The sequence below is a fragment of the Galeopterus variegatus genome, unplaced genomic scaffold (assembly GCF_000696425.1).
Source record: "Galeopterus variegatus unplaced genomic scaffold, G_variegatus-3.0.2 Scaffold9, whole genome shotgun sequence".
NCBI classification, from domain to species: domain Eukaryota; kingdom Metazoa; phylum Chordata; class Mammalia; order Dermoptera; family Cynocephalidae; genus Galeopterus; species Galeopterus variegatus.
Genome location: NW_007726120.1, coordinates 1,439,748 through 1,467,391, shown reverse-complemented (window position 1 = coordinate 1,467,391; position 27,644 = coordinate 1,439,748). Strand labels below are relative to the sequence as shown.

The window sequence follows — 27,644 nt, the reverse complement described above, 5'->3', positions numbered from 1 at the left end:
TTAGCTAGAGTTAACAAAAAATGTATTTTTTACTGAGGAACAATCCCTAATATTTTGCAGCCCAATGGATAGTAGTTGTTTTCTTCCAGGAGTATAATTTTCTTGAAGGTAAGATATCTTTGTATTCTTATTAATTATAGAAGTAATTGTAGCTTATGCTCAGTTGTTGGTTGAATGAATGAATTGAACCATGCCTGTAGGAATGAATAGCTACTAATACCATCTATCATTTCTGTTTATAGGTACTACCATTTAAGGAAACTTTCTTGCCAGCAAATCTATGATAAAAAATATAAGTAACAGAGGAAATCATAACTGTTATTTGTCAAGTGACAAGTTTTTAATGTCAGAATGGCTCACCTAAAGCGACTAGTAAAATTGCTTATTAAAAGATATTACCATAAAAAGTTCTGGAAGCTTGGTGCAGTAATTTTTGTCTTTATAATAGTTTTGATTTTAATGCAAAGAGAAGTAAGTGTTCACTATTCCAAAGAGGAATCAAGGATGGAAAGAAACATGAAAAACAAAAACAAGATGTTTGATTTAATGCTAGAAGCTGTAAATAATATTAAAGACGCAATGCCAAAAATGCAAATAGGAGCACCTGTCAGGCAAAACATTGATGCTGGTAAGAGACCCTGTTTGCAAGGATATTATACAGCAGCCGAATTGAAACCCGTTCTTGACCGCCCACCTCAGGATTCTAACGCACCTGGTGCCTCTGGTAAAGCATTCAAGACAATCAACTTAAGTATTGAAGAACAAAAGGAAAAAGAACGTGGGGAAACAAAACACTGTTTTAATGCTTTTGCAAGTGACAGAATTTCTTTACACCGAGATCTTGGACCAGACACTCGACCTCCTGAGTATGTTGAAGAATATTCATTGTTTACTGTTTATCACCAGGGTTGTAGGGTAGAGTCATTAACTAAGGAAGTTGCTTGTTCTTTAGCCACGCTGTGGCAGAAAATCAACAAATAGTGTTTAATGTGTATTGTTTATTTTTCGCTTATTATTATCGAGGTTTGATATGCATATCTACGCTTGGTGAGGAAGAGCAGATGTGAAAATTTATTAGCTTGGAAATTAGAAAACTGGATTCTAGATCTGACCTCTTGTCCACAAGAAAATCTTTTATTCTTAACGGCTGTAGTTTTCTCATGTACTTGGGAGGAAATATTCGACAGTTTTTATGCGAAATGTAGGAGGTGGAGTTGTTTTCATTTCTCTGTGTATTGCTACAGAATAGACATGTTAAAAAATGTGCCAAGATTTTGGAGCTATAGGATAATAATATTGTATGAGTTTATTAACTAAGTCACAGACTTTGTGGCTACTTTCAGTGCATAATTATATTTCAGAATGTCCTGTATTTTGCAAGCTTCCTCTTAAAGGAGAATATTATTACAATTACTATTTCAACTATGATTTTTTCTCTACAGTTTTGTCAATTAAATTCTCATACCTATAGAGTTGTCTTCTTTTAGCTACTGGGAGGCCAGCATTCCTTTATATTGAGTCACTTTGTCTATATGTTTGTCTCAAGTATATAGTGTTTTGATTAATATTTACCCTCAGGTTCTGCTGTGCTTTCTCTTTATCCTTACTTAATAACCATTTTGCTATATGTTCAAATGCTATATTTGAACTGATATGGCTAAAATGAATTCCAGTGCCTTCAAGCCATTGGTAGATTTTTGAAAGCACAATATAGGCAAACTCGTAAACAAACAGTGCTTACACATTTTGCTTTCTGGTTATAACAGAATTACGTTTGTTAGTGAACCTAAAGAAAAGAACTTTTGTAGGCTTTGGTGTATTGTGTTACTCAGGTTTTTCTAGGTTTATTATTATGAATACCTGCTCCAACTATATGAGTCCCGTAATGTTGTACTAGTGTAGGTTGGATTTCTGTCACTCTTTTCTACTCTGTATTATTCAAGGTTAAGTTGCTCATTGTTTTTAAATGCATGTATAAAGAAACAAACAATTGTCTATAAAATATTCTAGCTGTTATAGCAGGGCACAGTATAGTTCCTTTTTTATCTTAATAGATTTGACTGTAGTATTGAACTTTACTGATTTCGGGATCAGTCTTGACTAAAAAGTAATCCACATCAAATGTCCATAAGCATGATTTTCATTCTTTGACATGACAATCAGTGTTGGCTCCAGATGGGCTTTTTTTTCCAATATAGTATTAAGAAACTGCAATAATTTTAGATGTTAGTTGTTAAATTGGTGAAAAAAACTAAGCACATTAAGAACATTTTTTGGTTAGAGTGAAGATTTAATTATTTCTTACTTTGGACAGCGTTTTGTAAAGGTGATGAAGATTTAATTGTATCATACTTTGAATGTAACCCTATCAAAAGGAAACACCTTTTCTGACGAATTGCTAGTATTTTGCATGGTTACTCTTAAAGCCAGATGGTCATGTGACTGATAATTTAAGTATGTTTCCATATGCAAGATTTTTCAAATACTTTAACTAGAAATCACAGCTACTTTGGCAAGTTATTTTAATTGCACTATTTTAAGTGATTTTTTTTTTTCCCTTTTTTTTTTTGTCCTTTTTTGAGACCGGCTGCACCACGCTCAGCCAGTGAGCGCACCGGCCATCCCTATATAGGATCCGAACCCGCGGTGGGAGCGCTACTGCGCTCCCAGCACTACTGCGCTCCCAGCGCTGCACTCTCCTGAGTGCGCCATGGGCTCGGCCCTTAAGTGATTTTTTAAAGCATAAATTGGGCCGCCCCATGGCGCACTCGGGAGAGTGCGGCGCTGAGAGCGCAGTGGCACTCCCGCTGCTGGTTCGGATCCTATATAGGGATGGCCGGTGCGCAGTGAGCGTGGTGAGGGTGACACCAAGCCAAGGCGCCAAGGGTTGCGATCCCCTTACCGATCACAAAAAGGACAAAAAAAAAAAAGCATAAATTTACCATGTTAGTTGGTTCAAAATGAATGGAGTTTATGGAATCATACAGTGAAATTTTATCACTTGCATTAATAATATAACATGACACTTTTACTTAGTTGTCAGTTAAGCAAGTAAATTCTAGCTTAAATGAGGGGAAAGCTTTGTGAGATTGAAGTGACAACATATTATTAGTGTGAAGTTTTCTACAATTTTATACTTTAAATCTTAAAACCTTTTTTAAAATTTATTTTTTTCATTGTACATGTTTATGGGGTACAATTTGATGTTTCAATCAAAACCTTTTTTAAATTCTTGATTAATAATGTATTAATTGGGCCGAGCCTGTGGCGCACTTGGGACAGTGCAGCGCTGGGAGCGCAGCAGCGCTCCCGCTGGGGGTTCGGATCCTATATAGGGATGACCGGTGCGCTCACAGCGCTCACTGGCTGAGCGGGGTGCAGCTGGTCTCAAAAAGAACAAAATAAATAAATAAATAAATAAATAAAATAATGTATTAATTAACCACATGGCAAATAAAGGTAGGAAAAAATAAAATCCCCAAATTCCACTTCTTCCCCAAAATGCTTGTGAGATAATAAATCATGTTTCTTCTTTTTAAAAAAGAAAAGAAAATACTATATTACAGAGGGGTTTTTTTTTGTTGTTGTTGTTGTTGTTTTTACAAAACTTTTTCATAATTTTTATTTATAGTTTATGTTGGCTTATAAACTTTTGTTAAAAATGCAAGCTTATATTTAGTCATGTCTGTGTAATTATGGTTTAGTTGTATATATGAATAATCTGTGTGTGAGTTTTATTTTTAATTAGTGGTTTATACAAAATTCTGTTCAGAATAACTTGCTTTCATCTACCAGTGAGGAAGAGTGTGCTTATTTGCTTCTGACAAGGCATTTTTCATTTTGAAATCATGAAAGCACTAGAGAGCAAAAATCACTTTCACTCAGAACCACCCTCTCCTTTTCCTTCTCAGTCTTGACACCTCTTGATATTTTACTCCCAATCTAATTCCTTCTTTCTCACTACAAATATTCCATTCTAAAGACCTGCTCTTAGAAAAGGATCTCAAAGACATTCCTATTGAGGTATGGAAGTAATTAATGAAGAATTTGTAGATCTTTTTTAGGTGGCTTTTCCAGGCCCCCAGTGTCACACTGTGGGCTATGGTTTCCCCATTGGCTCTGGCAGAGCAACTGAAGTGTATTGGGCACTTATCTCCATGAGTGATTGATTTACTTCCTTATCTTTGGGTCTGAGCAGGCTGTTTGATTGTTCATACACGTATTTATAGTGCCTTTTGCCTGTGTGGGAGAATTTCCTAGTTTGTTGTCCAAAATGTTCGGCCATTTGTGGTTTTTAAGTGACCTTAAAGATACAGTTGTTTTATTTGTTTTTCCTTTCCATAGACCACCCATGGTTTTATTTTATGTCCCAGTGTTTTGAAGTCCTCTCCTATATATTATTTTATTTGATCCTCATCTCAACTCAGCAGGCTAGGAGCTGTGATTATCTCTACATCTACACTCTCAAGGACTGGAGACTATTCAAACTGACCCACACCCCAGTGGCTTAATATGAAGATTATTGTCATCAAGGAAGACGTTGTAATAAAAACGGATTCAGGATCAATTTACTGTCAATGTTTTTAGCTAATGGATAGTAATTAGTCAAGATTACTTATAGTCTCTCTCCCTATGCCTGCCGGTGAACCTTTCAGATGGTGACAGAAGCACATGACTTTTAACATGGATTTTGGTCTTTATTTTAAATTTTTAAATTTTTTTTTAAAGGAAATTTTAAAATGCTAGGCCTTAATTAAGCAGTAGATCAGATTATTAAAGCAAAATCTTTAATATAACTGATGGCAAATGGTAGTATTTAATAAGTACTTGCTGAATGATGGACATTTTAAGAACATAAGTTTATGGTCAGCTATTTTTTCCCTTTTTGTTTCCATATATAGATTAAGAAAATTGATTAAATAAGCTTGGGAAATACTTAGGAAATGTATGTACTTACAAAAGTATCTTATTTAAGATAATCTATATTAAGAGTATTCATTTAATAAAGTTACACAATTTTTTGTTGCAACTAAGAGAAATAAATGATTTCTGCAGGAAAGGAGAAAAGCTTCTTTTTAATTGAGCACTGACAAGGATTTTCATTTTTACATGTCTCATGGGTTATTTTCACTATTTAAAATATTATTTGTATTAAAAATTATTTTTGTATTAAAAATATTGTTGAGAAAGCTTACAATAACATGTTATAGTCATTGGCATGTTGTAATCCCTATCAGTGGACATGATCTCTAGGTGGGTGATCTGCTTGTAAATAATTTGTTTTGCTGTGTTTCCATTTATATATCATTAAGATTATTTCACATAGAAAGAAACTACTTACTACCATTTTTCAGTGATAAGGATAAATAATGATAATTTTAGCAATGGTATCACTGTGAAATAAAGTAATAAAATTCATAATTGTTCTTCTACTTCTTTGACTTCTTCTAGATGTATTGAACAAAAATTTAAGCGCTGCCCTCCCCTGCCTACCACCAGTGTCATAATAGTTTTTCATAATGAAGCGTGGTCCACGCTGCTTAGAACTGTCCACAGTGTCCTCTATTCTTCGCCTGCAATACTGCTGAAGGAAATCATTTTGGTGGATGATGCTAGTGTAGATGGTAAGAAAGCACATGCAAATTAGATTGTTTCGCAAGTAAATCCATGTGGTGGCATCCAAAATCTATTTGTTCATATTGTCCTCTCTGTATGCTATCTGAGAGCTTGAACATAATAGTTTGGATGGTATGTATGATGCATGAAAATAGGATCCAAAGATGTCTATATTCAAATATTTTGGGGTGCAGAAATGTATGAAACACCATTATTTATTACTATATTATTTAAATGTGTTGTAAGGCATAGTTGTTAAGAGTGCAGACTTGAACCCTAAGTTAGGTTGCCTTGATTTGAATCCCAGCTCTAGTCCTAACCAGCCATGTAACTTGGGCAAGTTACTTAACTTCTCCGCCTCAGTTTCTTTATTAGTAAAAGGGATATAATGCCATATTGCATCAAATCCGAATCACCATTTATTGTAAGATACTCTATTATATTCTGTACACAAGAAAAAAAAATACTGCCTATTAAGTAATATTCTATCAATTACAAAATGTATCCAGATTCCTGAAATGGTGAGTGGGTAAAACATGAAATTATTAACCTGGTTTATTTCATCATTTCTACCTACAATTCTAAACATCCCATGGTTTCAAAATTAAATATGCTGAGTGAGTTGAGGTTATGTTCTCAAGTTAAAATAAATATAGGTGGAGTAAGATGATTAATAACCAGAGATTTTTGACCTAGATGTGAAACCTATCCTCCAACGGGGAAGTTTTATAATTTACATCCGCTGAATTCAAGTTACACACTTCAGAGCTCTGATTTGAATCTATAATCCCCTTTCACAGATTACTTTGGTCAATTGTAATCAACTGATTTATTTATTGCTTGATCTGTTCTGAATTTTTTCGTATTATTTGTCTAGTTGGACCACAGTCCATGGAGTTTTAAGTGATATCTGATTAAGTTCTGCACATCTGTCATATGTTTTACCTTAAAAAACAAAAGCAATTGAATATAGACTTTATCTTAGATATCTTACGCTTTTGGTTTCTTGAAAGTTTCCTCTCAGATGATTTTTAATTTGTTTGATTTTCAAAGTATAGGATGATGAGGCATGGTAAGTCTACTTCTAGTAAGCCTTCTAGTAAAATGTCTTTATCTAATTGCACAAAAGAAATTATAGAATTAAAGGGAATCATAGTGAAAAGCAATCCATTCATAATCTTCCAGTTTCAACCATTGTGGTATTTTCTTTCTTAGTCACTGTCTAAATAATAATCATAATGTTTATCTAATTATATTCATGTCAGAAATCCCATTTTAAGATCTGACATTTTCACCTAACATTGTTATTAGCCTGTTTGTTTTACCTTCAAAAATATTTTTAATGACAATGATGAACTAGAAGCATTTTACTTAACCATTCATCTTTTTTTTTTTTAACCCCATAGTGTTACTATATGTTATAATGCAGTAAATATGCTTGTAATTATGTCATTTTCCTTCTTTTAAATTATACCTTTAGATAAGTTAGGAGAAGTAGGAATGCTTGGTCAAAGGATCTAAATATTTTTATAATTCTTTATAGTAATCAACAGTAGATTTGAAACAGTTTTCTTAACGAAGTTATCGTTGCACGCTAGTGTAATTTGTCTTATTGAATCAGTCACAGAGCTATTCAATGAGTACCTACTGTGTGTCTCTTATTGCTGTGAAGGGGCTTATGAAGTAGAAACTAGTCCCTGATTCCAATTTGCTTAGGGAAAAGCCACATAAATATGTGGATAGTCACGTAACAATGAGGTAGTTAAATACCAGTGATAGCAAAATAAAAGATAATTAACATTTTCATAGTATAGACCACATGGTGAGTCCTGTATTAAATGCTCTGTTTGTACATTAATCTCTCATTTTATCCTCCCAACTGTCTCCTATGATGGTAAGTCCTATTATCCCTGTTAGATAAAGAAACCAAACACAGAAAAGTTAAAATAGTTTGCTCAGGGTCACACAGTTAAAAGTAATGGTGCCATAAATTGAACCCAGGATGTCTGATTTCATATAGCTTTGTGCTCTTAACCTCCCAAAAAAGTGGTGTGGATTGGAGCCAAATTTAGAGGACAGATAAGAATTTACGGGAGGTTCAGATGTTGTGGGTAAATAAAACATTTCTTAACAAGTTCAAACAATAAGAGGGTTTTTTGAAGAAATCTGTAGTAACTCCATTTTAAAAAGTCAATCCCCATTAAGACCTTTGAAATTTTACAAGTCTCTTAAAGCAAAAAATATTTATGATTATATTTTTAAGACAAATTGCAATCCTGCTTGTCTTTCAGAGAATTATTTCTGAGGTGCTTAGTAGGTGTTTTTAAAAGCTGATCTATTACTCTGAGACAACAGTGTTTAAGATAGATTTATTTTTCCATAAGGAAAAATTTGTTGTTCCTGGATTCTCACCTCCCTCATGAATGTTTAAGCTTTAAATAACTCTTATCTTCACTACTGCATAGTTGAAAAAACATATATCATCACAGGTAAAGTCAAAATTATCTGCATTTGCTTCTGAAATCTGGCAGAAGCAAACGTCTACCCCAGGACATTTATTTACTTTCTGTTATTCCCAAATCTTTCTGAGACTGTGCCAACTTAAGTAGCCAAGAAGGCCACTTAAATACCTGTATTATAAACTCAACAAGGAATCAAGAATTTAATGTTAAAAAAACAGGTTTAAGAAGTTGTTTGAAAATCTGAGCAACACTTGTTTGACTTGATTAATGGATTTTTTTTCTTTCACCTACTGTCTCAGCTTTTGCTTATTATGTATCTCATCCAAATGGAATATTAAATATCTTAAATTACACACCCATTACTAAAATTTTGCCTGTTTTTAACTTCATTCCTGATTTACATACTCCTTTTTACTTTTATATTTTTGCTGGAAAAAATTTTGTCAGGAGACTCCAAAGCTTTTGAAAATTTTCTGCTGACTCTTTGTGGAAATATTCCCAAACTGCTGTAAGCCTTGGACTTTCCTACTTGCCTCTTTCTCAACATTTCGGTTTTAAATTATTTTGATCACTGCCTAAGTATCAGAGAATCCTTTTGATACTTGTCATTTTTCTTTAAGATATCCAGGTGTAAATACCAATTTTAAAAAGTGTTGAATATCTTTATGGCCAAATTCCATTTATTTCACTCTCATAGTCAATCTTCTTTACCTCTCAATGAGTCTTAACTCCTTGGGTCCACTCCATTTGAAGTCTCTCACTTTCTCCCAAACACACTGTATTTATTGATATGAAGTATACAGGATAAATATGTGTTATAATGTTTGTATTACAGTAGTTATGATTTGCATACATAGCCTTTTTATTCCAGTGAAGAGATAAAGATAATAATTTTCATTTTACTAGAAGAGCACATGCACTGTTAAGATTATGAATTTGGAGGAATCATTGCCCTGTGGTTTCATTAGCTTTTATATGTTATATATGAAAATAAATTTTAAAAGAATTAATCCTGCTTTTTTTTCTTTACAGATTACTTACATGATAAACTAGAAGAATATATAAAACAATTTTCTATAGTAAAAATAGTCAGACAAAAAGAAAGAAAAGGTCTGATCACTGCTCGGTTGCTAGGAGCAGCAGTAGCAACAGCTGAAACACTCACATTTTTAGATGCTCACTGTAAGTATATGTATGTAGACATAGTTGTAACATTTTCCTTTCCTCTTCCTCTAAAAGGTAAGGAAGACTTTTCTTTAAATGCCTAATTGCATTTTCTTTAACAGTATTTTCTACTGGTGCTTATAGCAATGATGACCCGAGTAGATAAAAGCTCTGCACAGGAACTTCCTATTACTTACACAGAGTTCTTATATCCTTTGGGTTTGTGTCCTCAACTTTAGTGTCCTCCAGTGATCAGTTTTCCCAGAGAGTTATCCTTGCCTGGATTTTTTTTTTCTGTCTTTTTTTTTTTCATGTTCATTCTGTCTATAAAAAAAAATTTTTCTTCTTGTTATTTTTGATTCCTGCACTTTAAAATGACTGAAAGTTTACTTAAGTATAATCAACTATATCATGAAACTTCATCCTATACTGCTACTTTTCATTTTTATATTTTAGTTCTTTTTTTCCCTGAAGTTCATGGATGCCTTTTTATGCCAGGTAAGGGATGCCCCCTTCCAACTTCTGGTAAACATTGTCTATTTTTGTTTGGTTTTGCTGCTGTTGGGTTTTTTCTCTGTATTTTAATTTTTTTCAGTGTCAATGTTTTTAAAGTATTTAGAAAGTATTTTTAGAGTCAATGTATTATGTGCATGCTAGGTACTACTAAAATGTCACTTAGTTCCTTGAGCTATAAGTTTAGTGGGTTTTATTCTTGGTATGAGTATTTAGTTTTGAATTGGCCAGCCCTTAAGTTATGTTTAACCCAACAACTGGTTTTGAGCATGTGCTAATTATTACAGAAAGGTTTTTGGATTTGCCTGAATAGTTTAGAGCCCTCACATCCAGTACTCTTTTAATACTAGGCATTTAAAAAAAAAACAGAGTGCGGTCTAAAGATAATTTTAGAGATGTGTTTAGCAAAGGAAAACACCATTCTCTAGTGTTCTTTCTCCTGTTCCAAAATCACAATAAGGTCAGACTGGGCATTTTTCTCCTTCAGGTGAATGTGTCTGATGGTCCTACTGAACCATGACTGCCAAATTTCACTCAGTGGGGAGCCCAGAATATTACTGCACAAGAATTGTCTGGACTCACTGTGTGTTGTGTGAGACAGCCTGGCCTGTGACCAGGGCCCCGACCTCTCACAGGACTCCGGGTTTCACTTTCCATTAGTGTTGGGGCAGCTTTAAATGGTCCTTTTCTCTGACTGGTAAATTCAGAATATTCTGACTTCTTGACTTATTTTCTCCTAAAATTTTGTTAGAGAAATGAAGATTTCAATTACTGTACCTTACTTTAGAGGGAGATAAGTTTAAATAAATTAGAACACTTTTCGGGCTAGATGATGTGAATGAGCAAAAACTTATCTTTGATTCAGAGCTCATTGTAAAGGGAAATATATCATCTGGACCTTAAATACACCACTATCATTTTGCTTCTTTTCTAGGAGAAAAAGAGACCATCATCTGTAGGGAAATTTTCCTAACTATGTTATATTTTGCTTTACCTTTTTCATCCTACCCTCATCCTGTCATAAGAAACCTTTAAGAAATCTCCCCTCCTGAAGATCTATTGTAACAGCATGGTGACTATAGTTAATGATAACATAATGTATACTTGAAAATTGCTAAGAGTAGATCTTAAATGTTCTCACCCCCCCACACACAAAGACAACCATATGAGATGATGAATATGTTAATTAGCTTGATTGTGGTAATCATTTCACAATGTATACATATATCAAAACATTATGTTGTACACTATAAGTATATGAAATTTTTATTTGTTATACCTCAGCTGGAAAAAAAATCTCCTCTTTATAAATGTCCAAAACACAAATGACTTTGTTATTCTCATTTCTTGGTAAACCTTCACCCAATCGACTAAAGGAAAAACTCTTTAGTGTTTTCACTTAATTAATTAAAATTCCATTTTCTCCAGGTGAGTGTTTCTATGGTTGGTTGGAACCTTTGTTGGCCCGAATAGCTGAGAACCACACTGCAGTCGTGAGTCCAGATATTGCATCTATAGATTTGAACACTTTTGAATTCAATAAACCTTCTCCTTATGGAAGTAACCATAACCGTGGAAATTTTGACTGGAGCCTTTCATTTGGCTGGGAATCACTTCCCGATCATGAGAAACAAAGAAGGAAAGATGAAACCTACCCAATTAAGTAAGATGATTGCTCTCAAAGTCTTATATTATCAACATATACCATACATTGTGAATATGTGTGCACTCTTTGCCTTTCCAGCAATTGCCTGTGAGGTAATTCATACTAACAAAATAAAGAACACACACATTTTATGTACAGAGAAAAGTCATTTATTTATGTACTTACACATAATGTTACTGAGTAGGAAATAGAATTAAATGGGCTGTTATGTCTTCCTCATAAATCATTACTTAAGAATCTTAAAGCTGGAGCTGGCTGGTTGATCGTTTGCTTAGAGGTCAAGGGTTTGGAACCCCATTCCGGGGCAGCCACCAAAAAAAAAATCTTAAACATGGTTAGTAAAAGACACTTAATAATTTTGCTCTGCTGGGAGAGGACAATTTAACTATGCTGGGAGAGGACAATTTAAAGTATTTTTTTCTCTCTAAACTTGAAAGATAGCATTTTTAGTTTATATTAATCCTTGTAAAAGCTTTGAATTTGTGATATCCCTTTAATTTGTGAATTTGATTCCGTTCTTAAAATATGCTATTTTATCTTATTTAATTTTTATAACAAAGTTTGACAATGGATTATTTTTCAGAACACCCACTTTTGCAGGAGGCCTTTTTTCCATATCGAAAGAATATTTTGAGTATATTGGAAGTTATGATGAAGAAATGGAAATCTGGGGAGGTGAAAATATAGAAATGTCTTTCAGAGTAAGTTTATGGAGATTAAATATAGCACATGTATTAAGCAGAGAAATATATTGTGCTCTAATAGGCTGGTACAGATTATTACAGATGTGTGCAGTCTTTACTTTTTGTGCTTTCTAAAATTTAATTGCTGGAAATTTTGGAATAAGAATATTTCCTTTTAAGATGTCACTTAAAGTATTTATTCATTGTTGCCAGTGTAACAAGAGGAATCAGTTAAACTCCTGTGTTCAGGCAGTAATAGCAATTAATGCACTTGTAGCTGCTGAATTCCAGCCAAGATAAATATAATTAAATCTAGTGTTTCAGGAAATGAGTTGATTATCAAGGAAGTCAGAATGGAAAAACATGTATGTATAATTTTAAAGGACATTGAATTTAACTCTTTGGAATAAATGAGCTGAATTTTTTCCTATACATAGTAAGAGTAAATATGAAAAACAAAACAAAAGCTTTGGATAGTCTCCACATGTACCTTATGTATTTAATTTCATGAGTTTATTTGCTGTAATAACTTTATCATTCATTTTTCATCTCTTAGGCTGGAATGTAGTGGGAAATGAACTGGACTAGGAGTTAGAAGATTTAAGTTTGGGTTCTGGCTCCATCACATACTGGGAGTGATGATCTTAGCCAAGTTTGAACTGCTTAGGGGCAGGGGTCTTGTTTTATTCATTTCAGTATTTCCAACCCCTCATGCATGGTGAATCTCAAGCCCAGTTTGTTTAATTGAAAATATGACTGAGTTTTCTGATTTGTTTAAAAAAGAAGAAAAAGAGGATGTGATCACTTGTTCTAATACTAGCACATGCTATTAAATATGACTTCTTTTCATATTTTTTGCTTAGTGATTATTTATGATAAAACCAATTATTAGGATATTTAAGTGAAAATGTATTGACTTCATGACTTGCCATTTTATTTAGAATTAATGCAAATATGTTTTTTGGCACTTTCTCTCTAAATCGGCATGAATTCTTTATGACCAACTACTTCATAAATTTAATAGATTGTACTTAGGTAAAAATGGCTATCTGCACTTGCTTCTTGATTACAAAATTGAATATGCCAGGAGTACATAGAATCTGGGTCCACTTACACCCAGACTACTAGTTCATGCCTTAGAAGAGAAGCCCTGTGGTTTAAGTGAAGTGACCATGTAAGTTGTAGAAGATAAAAGTTGAATGCACAGAGCCTCTGGTCTTCTGTGCATGTTAGAGAACTTGCATAATTGTTTGCATAAGAATAAATTTTGGAATTTATTTTTATGAAAGATCTGAAATCACTGTTTGTTAGCTTACTTTCTGAAAACATGCTTTTGATATCTTTAGTGTTTATACCATTTAGTAAAAAGCTTTTTACATTTAAGAAGTTAAGTGCAACAGGCAAGGGAAAGAGACTATTCATGAAATTATAATGACTCTCTGTATTTCGTTTTATTAATATCTTAAAAGTGAACTTAAAAGCAACACTTTGATTTTCCTAAAATACTGTAAATTTAAACAAATATCATTAATTATCAGGTATGGCAATGTGGTGGGCAGTTGGAGATTATGCCTTGCTCTGTTGTTGGACATGTTTTTCGCAGCAAAAGCCCTCATACGTTTCCAAAAGGCACTCAGGTGATTGCTCGCAATCAAGTTCGCCTTGCAGAAGTCTGGATGGATGAATACAAGGAAATATTTTACAGGAGAAACACAGATGCAGCAAAAATTGTTAGACAAGTAAGTTAGAACTAAATAATTAAACTACAGTAAAAATCTATACCAAGTTCTCATGTCCTCTCGCTTATTTGAGTCACCTCAAGTACAAAACATTCAACAATTATCTTTGAAACTAAGTTTTTTTATTTTAGCTCTTAAAATATATAACTTACAGATGCCAGCTTCCTCTTTTTTAAAGGAAAAATTAAGTAAATTGTTTTTAAAAAATTTAAACATTCTACTTGATATTATCCTTTTTAATATGAAACATATTATTTGTAACTGCCTTTGGTTCAATATTTTACTCAAAGAAAATAAGATTAAGTAGAACTGCTTTTTACTGGTTTTAGGAGATGTGATTAACACCTAACTAAAGGTTCTAAGTGGCTTTTTGAACTGGAATAGAGATAATGTAATGTGGCATGAGAATAAACCAGGAGTATTAAGGCTTTTTTTTTTTTTTTTTCCAAATTCTAGTTCCTCTAGTCACTGGAGATATTACCTTGGCAAATCCCCTTTCAGAATGTACAATGGGAATAACACTTCATAGGGTGGTTTTGAGGTGGCCGGACCTTGAATGCTCAACATGTTTCTTCTCTCTCCTTCCCTGTCGTGAGATGAAATGCATGTCCTCCTCTCTCCCAGAGAAACTGTGAAATAAGGAAGTGATAAGTGCTAACAAATATGTGGTGCTCTTGTTATTAACCTGTCATAGATAGATTCTGCTCTGCAGAATTGTGATGCCTAATACATTAGAGCTGAGTTCCAACTGTCTTAATATTGAATGTGCTAAATTAACTGGAGAGTTTAAGAATGTGCCTCGGTGGATGATACCCAACTCTTCATAGGAAACAGTGCTAATTTGCTGGGGGGTGGGGGCAGTATTTATTAGGAATCAGGGGCATCAACATTTTGCCTGTGGGTTAAAGAGAGATCTAGTCCACCTTTTCTTTGGTCTCTAATATCTCCCTGTAACATGTCAGTAGGATGCAAACTCAGAGCACTACTTTTTTAGTTTGCTGTCTTTTTACCCAAGGCCAAGACAAATCGGGCAGATTTTGTACTGCACAAGAATACTTGGCTAAGCAGGCAAGTGGGCACTAAACGAAGCTTATACTCTGCTTGTTGCCCCAAAAGGGGAAAGAGAGCCAGCAAAAGCTTGTCTTTACCATGAGGCACATAGATATATCTAGTAAAAATACATAAGCTACCCAGAAGTCCTTAAGTCATACTTTTTTGCTAAAACACCTGAGTTTAAGACATGGAAGTTGCCATAAGAAAATATTTTCCTTCTTTGAACCAATAAGCTTCAGTTTTACATTTTTATACATTTAGCTATCAAATACAATTTTTGTATTAGTTCATTTTTTGTTGCTGATAGCAGAATACCTGAAGCAGGATAATTTATAAAGAAAACAAAATTTTTTTCTTACAGTTTCAGTGGATGGGAAGTCCACGGTCCAGGGGGCACATCTAGTGAGTACCTTCTTTTGGGTGGGGACTGTCTACAGTAGGGTCCTGTGGTGATTCAGGCAATCACATGGAGAGAATGGCAAGAGTTTTCTCGTCTGCTGTCCTTGGAAAGCCACCAGTACACACCTATTATAACTCATTACTCCATGAATGAGTTTATCCATTCATGAGAGCTTAGTCCTCACAATCCAATCACCTCTTAAAGTTTCCATTTTTCAAATACCATAATCTGATTTCCCACCCTCTTAACGCTGTTGCAGTAAGGATCAAGTTTCCAACACACGAACCTTTGGGGTTGACATTTGACCCACAACAATTTATCTCTAAAATTTTGCCTGTAGACCAAATACATTTTCAGTTTAATAGTGCTTTTATTTTTTTTTTAATGTTCTTAGTCCCTTAAAATAAAGAAAAATAAAATGCAATTAACTCAGAAATTGCCTCTTTCTACTAAAGGTCCAGTCAGGGATATTGTTAAGAGTAAGCAATACCCTTAAGTTAGAATAAAATGATTCCCAACTATGTCGTTTTTTTGGTGGTGGTAAGCTTTTTAGTTTTTTTCTTTTCTTTTTGGTAATAGATTTTATGTTTATAGTAGGTTTAGGTTTACAGAAAAATTGAGGAGAAAGCACAGAGAGTTTATATACCCCCCTCCCCATTTCTCTTATTATTAGTATCTTACATTAGTGTGGTATATTTATGGACCAATATCAACACATTATTGTTAACTCAATTTTACAGTAGGGTTCACTCTTTATGTTGTACAGTTCTATGGGTTTTGCCAACTGTATAATGCCATGTATTCATCATTGCAGTATCACAGAATAGTTTTGCTGGCCTAAAAATCCTCAGTGTGGGCCGGCCCGGTGGTGCACTGCTACAGTGCGCCGCTTGGGAGCGCGGCGGCGCTCCCGCCGAGGGTTCGGATCCCACATACAGACCGGTTCCCGCTCACTGGCTGAGCAAGGGGCGGGCGCAACACTGAGGGTTGCGATCCGTTGCCGGTCACGAAAAAAGACAAAAAGGAAAAAAAAAAAATCCTCAGTGTTCCACCTGTTTATCCCTCTCTCCCTCCCCTGAAACCGTAGCAACCAATTTCGTTTTGGTTTTTGTTTATTGTTCTTGGTGGTGGTGGTTTTTCGTGGTCTTGACTGAGAAGAGATATAAATTGTCTTATGTTTGTTTATCTGTACTATTTATCTATACCTGCTCTCTCACACCTCACTTGACAAATCGATTTTAGACATAAAGTTGGGACTAATTTTGGATGCTTGCACACCATCTCTGTGCCCACAGCATTTTACTAGTGATCTTTGTCCTGTAGGGGAGGTTTGTAGCACAAATGAAGAGTAAAATAGCACAATGTCAGCACTGCAGTGGTGATTCTCTTTGAAGCCAGAAATGAACAGGCAGCCATACTTGTTGCCTGAATAAGTGGTGAATGCTGTTAAATTGTGCCTTGCATTTCTGCCCAGAATTTTTTTAATACCTAAACATAAATACAAATAGTAGCATTGAAAGTACTTTATCAGTGCTTTTTTAATTAAGCATTCCTTTCATTTCTCATCTTTTTCCAGAAATCATTTGGTGATCTTTCGAAAAGATTTGAAATAAAACACCGTCTTCAATGTAAAAATTTTACATGGTATCTGAATAATATTTATCCAGAAGTGTATGTGCCAGACCTTAATCCTGTTATATCTGGATATGTGAGTATTTTCCTGTTCCTTTTTTACTTGATGTACTCCTTGCCACCAACATTTATGTGGTTCAGGGAAAATTGCTGAAATACTTTCTGATTTATTGCTTTTGAGATTTTACATTATTATTATTAACGTTATTTCCTGAAATTAATTAAAAATATGTAAACTACATAGATTAAAGAAACTTTTTTATTACTTGAAATTTTTCCTTTAGATTAAAAGCGTTGGTCAGCCTCTCTGTCTTGATGTTGGAGAAAATAATCAAGGGGGCAAACCATTAATTTTGTATACATGTCATGGACTTGGGGGAAACCAGGTGAGCACTGTATTAAAAATTCTCCCTTACAAGCACAAGTAAGATGTTGCATATTTTTCATAAATCTTAAATCAGTTTTATGCTTAGGTAAATTTGCATGTGAAATGTTTTTAGACTAAGTTTGGCAATTAATATTAAAGTTGTAGAGTACTTTATTTTGGCTCTGAAAACAATTTGAAGTTTGTCTTGACATTCAACAGAAAGGAAAATGATAAAATAATAGAATATTGTCATTTGAAATAAAAAAAAAATAGGATCTTCTGTGCAGATCTTCAGTGCTTTGATGTTTCTATGACTATTGGCATGGTGATTTTACAAGATTATACATAAAGGCCATATTTAACTGTATTTAATAGCAAATTACATTGCGTTGATACCAAACAGCAGCATTATAGGTTATTTTTGTTGGCCCCAATATTATTTCAATATGTCACCCCTCTTCTCCCCACTCCCCCAGAAAAGGTATGTACTTGATTCCCCTTTATTGGTGACATCTACGCTTGATACCAAATTAAAACTCAAATGTTAAATGTTACTATTTAGTTTACTATGGGTAGAGAACATATTAACTATTAAGTTTCTGGTTTTTAGCTTCCTTCTCTTACCTTTTGCAAGTTAACTCCTGGAAGGATTAGACTCTGTTTCTCTTATTTGTTCATTCAACACATTCACTGAGTGACCCCTGCATGTTAGGTACTCTGATGGATTCAAGCAATTTAGATTCTAACTCTTTCAGGAAATCTATATTTCAAAACTGCCAGTTATAGCCAGTGTGATAAGGTTTGGGATAAAGTATTCAGAGTGACCTGAGGGTATAAAAAAGGGCATTTGAATTAGACTGGGTGCCCATACATTTTTTCTGGGAAAGATGACATTTTAAAACATTTTTTAGAAGGGTGAGTAGGAGCTAGTGAGAATGAGAACAGAATGAGAAGAGTGTGAAGAAAGGTGTGCTAAGGAGAGCAGCCTGCCGTGTACCTTTCTGGGAACTGCACGTCTTTTGGTGTAGAGTCAAAGATGTGTGTGGAAGATTTTCATGATATTAAATATTCATGATGTCCTGTTTTAGCAAGATGCGACTTTGATGATGTCAGATTTAGGAAGAAAGGGTCAGTTTATCTCCTGGTCCATTCTCTCCCATATTTTATCCTCCTCACTAGGCTTAGCTTAATTTCAGCTTAATTTCCTTATTCTCCTAAACTAATCAACCTACTGAGCATAGACAATGCAGATGTCCAGAAGCCAGAGTTGGTGAACCAGATCTAATGCTGGATGATCAAGGTGTAATTCTGAAATGGAATGGAGATAATTTATAGGCACATATAGACACCTATATCGACATATACATATATCTCTGTGTGCATATGTGTGTACATAAACATACATGCATCTTTTAAAAAACTTTTCTTTTTCTCTGTATATTAGAAGAAAAATAGTTATATAAATGCATTCTTTTGGAAATAACACTGGACTGTGCTACTAAAAATTAAGGTTTAAAGCAAAGAAAAATATTTCCTCATTTGTAAATACTTTATCACTAAATGTAAATACTTAGAAATTTCTCTCAGGATTCCTCTAGCATTACCTTACCTTAAGAGTTGAAGACATATTGCATACGTTGTTTTATCTGTTTTTCTGTTACCATTGCCATAAAGATGTTTTTATAGTTCTGCATCTGAAATTTCTTTTCTTTCTTTCTTTCTTTCTTTCTTTCTCTTTTCTTTCTTTCTTTCTTTCTTTCTTTCTTTCTTTCTTTCTTTCTTTCTTTCTTTCTTTCTTTCTTTCTTTCTTTCTTTATTTATTTATTTTGAATATTCATGAGATACAAAGCTGATTGTCCCCCCTCCTGCCCATGATGTGGGGACCAGATTCATACTGGAGGCATACCCATTACCAGAAATTACTTTAAAAATACAGAACGCTTCAGGAATTTGCATGTCATCCTTGCACAGGGGCCATACTAATCTTTTCTGTATCGTTCCAATTTTAGTATATGTGCTGCCCAAGTGAGCACTGAAGTGACTTTTAAATTACAAATAGATATAGCTTTTAGAAATTTGGGGATGAAGAAAAAATCCACATATTTATTCAACAGATATTTATTTACAGCCTATAATGTAACTTGCACTGTTACAGTAGTGAAAAAGACAAAGTCCCTGACAGTTTTTCTACAGGGAAGGAAAAAATAAATATGTAATTTGGGGTAGGAAGAAAAATAAAGCAGGTAGGAGGATAATGTGTATGGTGGAGGGAGGAGGGATTGTTATTTTCAGAGGTTTCAAAGGTTCAGACCTTTCTGGAAGGGTGACCTTAGATTTGGGAGAGGAACCGTGTTCCAGGGGAAGAGCATCCTGGAGGAGGGCAGAGACCCAGTGGCAGGTACATGGAGAAAGCAGAAAGCCAGTGTGGCTGGAGCAGAGCAGTCCAGGCAGAGGGGGAAGAAATGTGGTCAGACACACCCATCAGAGACCTGGTCACATAGGGCTTTGCAGGCCACACTAAGGAACTTAGATTTAATTCTGAATTCCGTATGAGCCATCGGATGGCTTTGGGCAGGAGAATATTATTATCTGTTTTAAATTTTAAGAAGTCGACTCTGGCTTTTGTCACTCTAACACAGTCATTGATTTTATTTTAGTTTATTTCCTTTAAATTTATTTTTAATCAAGCCTTGCACTTAAAATACTTTGCAAATTTTAGTTCTTTGCTAAAATTTTGAGATATACTGTTTCGATTAGATGATGGTGTTTTTATAGCATAAAACTCCATTGTAACAGTATTTGTGTATGGCAAGTAAAAATAAGTATTTTGGTTATGTGACTAAATTAGCCAATATACTGGTGCAATGCAGTTTAAGTCATAGCTTTATGAAACTTACTGCTTTGCTTCATCCACTTTCTCTTCCAGGGTGTTTGCCCTGTTTCTAAGTTATAGGTCTCTCCAATATTCTCAGCTAGGTAATTACTCTTTTTTGTTACCAAACTATTTTCAATCATTTTCTATTTTTTAAGTAATGCGGTAAATACAGGACAGGCTTTCTAGCCGTCTTTGAGATCTTAAGGTTTATTTTTCTTAGACAAGTATACTTAGAATGCTGTTTTCATCATCTAAACCTATTTTCTTCCAATATTTCCATCTGAAGAACTACGAGTTATAAAATGATTGATGTTTTGTGGGGGGGCGGTTTGTGTGTGTGTATGTGGGGGGGCAGGGGGGGAGGAGATAAATTAAGCATGAGGCTAAGACTAGGTGAGTTCAAGATATGTAACTGTTAATTCAGCTAATGTTTGTGGCGTGCCTACTCTAATATACATAAAGGGTTGAACACAATGCCTACCTCACATGTGATAGGGACTCAGTAAATGTTAGTTCTACTAATAATTTCATTATTGAAAATCAATTATGTTAACTTATTTTATCTTTGGAATGTCAACATTATGAAATACTTGATTTGTAATGGAGGTTATTACTAGATACATCACCTGACTTTGGTCTGTAGAGAAGCCAGCTAGCTACACAGACAATTTTAATAAAGTGCTATAAAAGTTATCTCTAATGTACTATGGGAACCTTGAAAAGGATGTAATTTTGCTCAGTAGGACAAATTCAGGGAAAGCTGAAAAAGAAAGGTAATATTTGAGCTGGGTCTTGAAGGATAAAAAAGAGCCCGGCATGAAATGGTCAGAAGGGTATTCAAGGCAGAGTGCGGGTAGTCAAGCAGTATCTTAGAGTTATAGACACACAGTTCTGCATTGGTAGAATTGTGTGAAAGGAGAATGGTGTATAACTGGGGTAACGGATGATAGAAGATTCTGTGTACCAATTAAAGAGTACAAACTTTATTGTAGCAACAATAGTGATTTGCTTAAGCAGGGGCAGTAGGAGATTAAACCAATGCTATAGAATAACTGGCAGCAGATTGGATTGCTGGATTATAAGAGCAGAAATTGGAGGTAGCTGGAGGTATTGCAGTAGAACCCTCTGAGGGTCTGAGTAAGGGAAATGAGAATACAGAAGTAAGAATGGATGGGATGGTAACATCTGAGGAAAATCAAAATTCAGTAGAAGGAAGAGACTAATTAATTGGATAGGTGGGGAAAGAGAAGCATCAATAGTAGTAACAATAGCTAAAATGTATCAAGTGCATACCACGTGCTAGTCGTTGTTGTAAGTGATTTATGCATATTAACCCATTTATCTTCATAACCCTGTGGGGCAGGAGCTATTAAATTACCCATTTTACAGGTGAGGAGACTGAGGCAAGGAGAGTACCCTGTAGTTGCTAGTTTAATGAATATGCCTTTAATGGGGATGAATAAGAGAGAGAGAGAACATTTGTGGGAGAGAGGAAGATGCAGCTAATGTGCTTGCTTGAACTTTCCAGGTGCTGTTCTGTGGAGTGCCTGTGTTAGCCTCCGTTCTACCTGATAACTTCCAGTTTCTGATATGGGGAGGAAGACAATATTTTCTTAAGTAGCCACCCGTTGGTGATAGATTGAAGGAAGGCTATAGTATCTTCTATCATAAAAACTCAACTTATGTTTCTGATAACTATTTTTATCATATTATTTTGTTGAAGTAATTCATCAGTAGTAGTATTAAATAATGAATAATGAAAATAATTCATTATTTCTAGTGATGAATTACTTCATCATTATTCATTAAGTTGCTGCGGGTTTTTTTGTTTGTTTGTTTGTTTTGGCAGCTGAATATACAAGGTGCTTTTTTCAGTAACAGCACTCTTCCTTCCGTAGTACTTTGAATATTCTGCTCAACATGAAATTCGGCACAACATCCAGAAGGAATTATGTCTTCATGCTGCTCAAGGTTCTGTTCAGCTGAAGGCATGTGCCTACCGAGGTCATAAGACAGTTGTCACCACAGAACAGATATGGGAGATCCAGAAGGTACCTCAGTGCAATTAATTCATTCCTTTATTTAATTTGTTGATTACCTCTAATTGCTTATCTGCATAAAACATAGTACATTAATATTATCCATTAGATTTTCTCTGCCTTTACTGTGTATGTCTACCCATGTGATAGGAAGATATATCAATGAATTCAATACCCTTAAGGACAAAATAATTGTACAGTTGCTTGATCGAAGCATGGTTTATGCAGATCAACTCTTCTATGTATTATTAATAATAGTTGCTCATTTTTATTGCTTTTTAGGGTTTCTTATAATGCTTCTTGTAACAGTTACTTATTTTTTTCCTGGCAGAGAGAAAAAAAGTCTTCTTATTTTTTCATTTAAGGGGATTGATTATTTCATTCCATTTTAGTACTTTTTTATGAATCTAGAATTGAGAGAATACATGACAGATCTCTTCTGTTTTTAAACACGTTTTTTTAGGTTTTGCTGGATGGTAGTAATTCTTAACTGAAAATTGTTCTGTGCAATACTAGAATACCATAAGACTGACTTTTATGATTCATGATTTTTTTTAAGTTTGTCACTTATGGATATATCAATGGAATAATTCCTGTTTGAAAACTTGATTCAAACCTTGTTCTGTATACCTCTCTACATTTACGTAATACCTTATGTTAATTGAACAGTACTGGCATAAATGGTGGTGTTTACACCAGAAACTGACAAGATTTTATCAGACATAGTTGATCTTAGAAAGATTTAAACTTAAAAATGGAATGTATTTGATATGCAAGTCTCCCTTTAGCTTCCATGAGACCATAAAGTTGTTCTTATATTTATCAGTAAACTATGAGTCTTGAAACTTAATGTTTGTTGTATTTCCTTTTGTTCTAGGATCAACTTCTGTATAATCCATTCTTTAAAATGTGCCTTTCAGCAAATGGAGAGCATCCAAGCTTAGTGTCATGTGATCCATCAGATTCACTCCAAAAATGGATTTTCAGCCAAAACGATTAAGTGTTCCTTAAAATTAAGGAGTTGAAAAAGGAGATATTCGTTCTCATAAAACTGTGACTAGGCATACACTGTAGTTTTTGAAAATTATGCAAAAGCAGCTAATTGTAACTTATTCCAAGTGCATTTTTCTTATTTATATCTTTAAATGTCTATGTAGCACTGCTACAGAAATCCCATAAGTTTCTGTTTCAAAGCACAATAACTAGTGATACCAAAGACTATTTTTAAATGTTCAGATGTAGGGGAAAAATGTTTACAGTATGATGAAAGTAATTTTCCAAGTAAAGTGATGTTTGTGTGTTTTGTACACCTGAGGATATGCATAGCTACGTTCACACACAATTTAAGATATTTCCCCTAGTTTTTTCGGGGGAGGGAGTAATATTTGATACTTATATTTTTTTAACTCCTTAGAAATGGATCAATGAAGGTCAAACATTGGCCTTTCTGTATAAACCAGGAAATTTTTATAGATCTAGAATTTATTATTTTAAAATGCAGGTAAACTTTTTGTCTTTTATTTACTTGTCTGTCGAATGTTTTCTTAAACATAAAATTGAGTAAGAAGGAGAATATTTTTAACACTTAAATTTCTTGGAAATTTTAAAAATATTTTTTGGTCTGAAGCCAATTCCATTTGAAGCACTTAAGTCTTCCTTAAATGACTTTTTAAAAGTAATTGTACTGTGTGTTTTCCCAGAGTAATCAGAAAAAAAACTTTATAAATCACTATCTGTTGCAAAGGTGTCCTTTTCCTTTCTGCTAGTCTTTTTTTTTTTTTTTCCCTTACCAAATTCACTAATCTTGAATGTTTGTGATGTTAAATTTCAGTGTAGACTACCTGACTCATTTAAAGCTAAATTTTATTTGTTACTGATTCAATTATAGATTTTCTTTGTAATAGATTTTTTTCATCAAAAAGCCTTATTTTTATCTATGTGGAAAACACAATAAAAAAATCCTAAACACTATTGTAATCATTTGATTAAGTTTTTTTCCTCTTTTTGGGTAAAATTTATACTTGATAATAGGTGAGGGAAATATGAATTTTGTATGCTGAATTTCCAAACACCTATTGTTTTTAGAGCTATCAGATATTTCTTAAGGAAAATTAGAGCATTTGATGGTAATGGCATAAAAAGTGGGGAATGGAGAAGATTCTGTTAGAATATTTAGAAAATTTTGTACCAATTTCTGATAACTTTCCATGATAGAGTGATGTTTTAAAAATTTGATGCTTAGGGCCGGCCTGGTGGCGCACTCGGTAGAGTGCGGCGCTTAGGAGCGTGGCGGCACTCCCGCCGAGGGTTTGGATCCCATATAGAGACCGGTCCGCTCACTGGTTGAGCACAGTGCGGGCGCAACACCGAGGGTTGCGATCCCGTTGCCAGTCACGAAAAAAGACAAAAAGGAAAAATAAACAAACAAACAAACAAATAAATAAATAAAATCTTGATGCTTATTTAGGAGATTTAACACATTTTTGATTTTGGTGGCTTTATACATAAATCTCTTGTTTTCTTATTCTGGAAGTAAAATAGGATTGGTTTTATATTTTAAACCTGGCAGAGCCTCAACTGTATAAAAGAAAACATTTCTTAAATATTGGCTTCATCTTCTCATTGCCTGTAACTTTGAACTTGCATTAAAAAACCTGTATTCTCTAATTGATTACTATGCCAACTTTTATTTCAGTTCATCTAACACTTATTGTGTCTCTAACTTTGAGTCAGAAGTTATGGTAAGCAGAGTAAGACTTATCATTACCTTTGAGCTATGTTTCATGGGGCAGAAAGAAAGAGATAATTTTAAAATGGATGGTGAGTTGCCAGTATAATGTTATACTTTATGATGCAGATGACAGCTCACTATTTATATTCAATATTTCCTTTGTAAGTAAAGATATTGACCTATTACTATAGCTAATACTAATATGTATTATTAAATATGTACTAGTGCCCACTTACATGTGCAATTTCTATTTCTCAGTTTATCAGTCTAGATGTGAACATGAGAAAATGTTGCTCTTAGAGCTTGTTATATCTCTAAAAACAAAACAATACAATTTCTCAAAGGTATTTTATAAGTGAACTTCAGTGTATTTTAAAAAAAAACAAACCAACCTGAGTGCCCTCTATGTATCAGTCATTAAGGATTGGCCCTTTGGGGTGGGTAGTGCCTTTTAAAAGTCTGAGTTTTGAAACAGTGCTAACAGGGAGTTATTTATGGAGCCTGGCTGCCATCCACCTGAGAGATCTGAATGCACTCAAGTGTGAAATTGTGGAACTCTTGCTCAATTTGAAGCTGCTGTGGCAAATGGTATAGTTGCTACAGAAGACCTGGCATATTGCCTTCATTCCAAAGGACCAAGTCCTAAGAACTCTAGGTTGGTAAACAGCACAGCCAAATGTGCTAGGGTCAATCTGATGGACAGGCTCACTGAAAATGGAGATTTGACCACACAATTGACCATAGGAGAAAAATAAGCAAAACACAAGAATTACTTCTTACTAAGAACAGAGAATGGTCTTACTGTTAATAGGCAATTTAATTAAATGCTATGTAAACCATGAAAATGTAAGTGTAAAAAGGTAGGGAGCTGCTATTTCCTAAACAAGGTTGAATTCTTAGGAAAAACTAGAAAAAAGTCAAGTTATTAAAAAAATACTAAGTTATGTGTGGATGAGAACTGTAAAAGATAGAGAAAACAAAAATCAAGGAACATTCTGCACGCAAATTGCTTCACAATTCACTTGAAAGGCAGCAAAAATAAATATCTTAAGACAATGCATTTTTAGTTGTGGTTTGTGCCAGCAAGATGTTGCAGAACTCTCAGAAACCAGTTCATATTCAGATAAAAGGCCTGCAATAGAATACCTGTGAAGGAGTTAATATATATACAAACGTAGGGGTGTGTGTGTGTGTGTGTGTGTGTGTGTTTTACATTAAAATATTTGATATGTTATTTTCTTTCTTATGGGTTTCTAGTTTAACTACCTTTTTCAAATCAGCCATTAGCCCTACTGCGTTGGAGAAGAGATTGCTCCTGCACACATAGTCTCTCTTGCTCTGTAGTTTTCAACACTATTTAGGAAATATCTTTTGTATTTTAGGGATAGTATTAGGTACCGGGGACTAATAATTTACAAAATAGTTCCTATCTTCAAGAGGTTACAGTCTAGTAATGTGGTCATCACTGGGGTATCATAATGATGAGGTAAACATAATGATGTTTTGGAGCATAACAGTCTCATGATGGAGTCAACACCTTCAGCTTCTGGTAAGAACACTGCCAGGAGCTCCAGGAGAATACAGAAGCCCTATATTTTACAGGTAAATGAAGTGATGCTACTTAAACTTATTGTACACTCCTGAGGATCTTATTAAAATGCAGATTCTGATTTATTAAGCCTAGCGTAGAGTCTGTGATTCTGTATTTCCAGCAAGCTCTCAGGTGATGCTGAGGCTCCTGGCCCTGGAACCACACTTTGAATAGAAAGACCACCCATGAACCAATGCCTAGCATTTTTTGAGATTACCACAATGACTTCCACCATGCTTCACATCCTTTATTTCTTCAGGTACCACCAGAAGTCAACGTCTTTCTGTTGTCCAGTATTGTCACTATGGTTTCCTGGCTGCTCCTACATCCTTTGTATGTCCCTAATTTTATCAATTCCCCACCTTCTGATTACTTTGTACTCTGCCAACTTCTACTCCTGTTCTTTGATCAGAAAACTGTTATATCAACAATGTTTTCTCTGAAAGTTCTATTCATTGCCTTACTTGAACTGAAACTGGACATCTAAGGATACCTCTTCCTATTCCAGTGAGGGCTATTTTTGGTTTTTGGTCTTTTGAGGTTTTTTTTCTATCATTCCTCTTGTGCTTCAACGTAAGGATTTGGAATAGGATTTGGATTTGGTGTGTTCCTTCTTCAAAGCTGCCCCAGCTTATTTGAAGCCGTGACATGTCAATATATTATTCTATACACCTTCGTGCTACAGTCAACCATGAGTCTATAGGTCATTTCTGTTCACTCATTACCTCCAATAACTGAATACTTTCGTTACTGTTTGGGTTTCTTTCTTTATACCCCTACTTCTGTCATCCTCGTGGGTGACTTCATTATCCAGCAATTCACCCAAACTTTGGGTAAACCAAAATATTTGCATCTACTAGCCCTGCACCCAAAGTTATCCTGGACGACACATTCACCATCATTCTGGATGCATCCTTTTACCTCTCCTCTCTCTCATGTTAGGTCTCCTGTTTCATAGATTCTGTGTTTTCCCCTTTCTTTCCTCTTTCTTGGTAACTTTCTGGGGAAGGGTTTAGGATGCATACATTTTCTGGGACCTTTGTATCTGATAGACCTTTATTCTACCTTCACAATAAGTTAGCTGAATGTAGATTTCTTGTTTGGAAATCATTT

General features: G+C 34.4%; 1 protein-coding gene across 2 annotated transcripts; it reads left to right on the top strand.

Annotated features, from left to right (window-relative positions):
• The first annotated feature begins 240 nt into the window (after positions 1-240).
• GALNT3 (polypeptide N-acetylgalactosaminyltransferase 3) lies at positions 241-24,186 on the top strand. Of its 2 annotated transcripts, XM_008584900.1 has the most exons (10): positions 241-866; positions 5,452-5,624; positions 9,111-9,260; positions 11,184-11,418; positions 12,005-12,122; positions 13,643-13,843; positions 16,873-17,004; positions 17,213-17,314; positions 22,069-22,221; positions 23,087-24,186. In XM_008584900.1, exons 1-10 carry the CDS (start codon positions 352-354, stop codon positions 23,207-23,209), a joined length of 1,902 nt encoding a protein of 633 aa, XP_008583122.1. In that variant the 5' UTR covers positions 241-351; the 3' UTR covers positions 23,210-24,186. The 2 variants fall into 2 exon arrangements, with proteins under 2 accessions (XP_008583122.1, XP_008583195.1); XM_008584973.1 differs by lacking the exon at positions 12,005-12,122 and having other exon boundaries at positions 255-866; positions 13,708-13,843; positions 23,087-23,981.
• Positions 24,187-27,644: the final 3,458 nt, after the last annotated feature.

What these genes read in the sequence shown, in the direction of transcription:
- GALNT3 (XM_008584900.1), top strand. Translation starts at nt 352, where the DNA reads ATGGCTCACCTAAAGCGACTAGTAAAATTGCTTATTAAAAGATATTAC. An exon ending in CACATTTTTAGATGCTCACT is followed by an intron (nt 9,261 to 11,183) that starts GTAAGTATATGT and finishes CATTTTCTCCAG; the next exon opens with GTGAGTGTTTCTATGGTTGG. An exon ending in GATGAAACCTACCCAATTAA is followed by an intron (nt 11,419 to 12,004) that starts GTAAGATGATTG and finishes ATTATTTTTCAG; the next exon opens with AACACCCACTTTTGCAGGAG.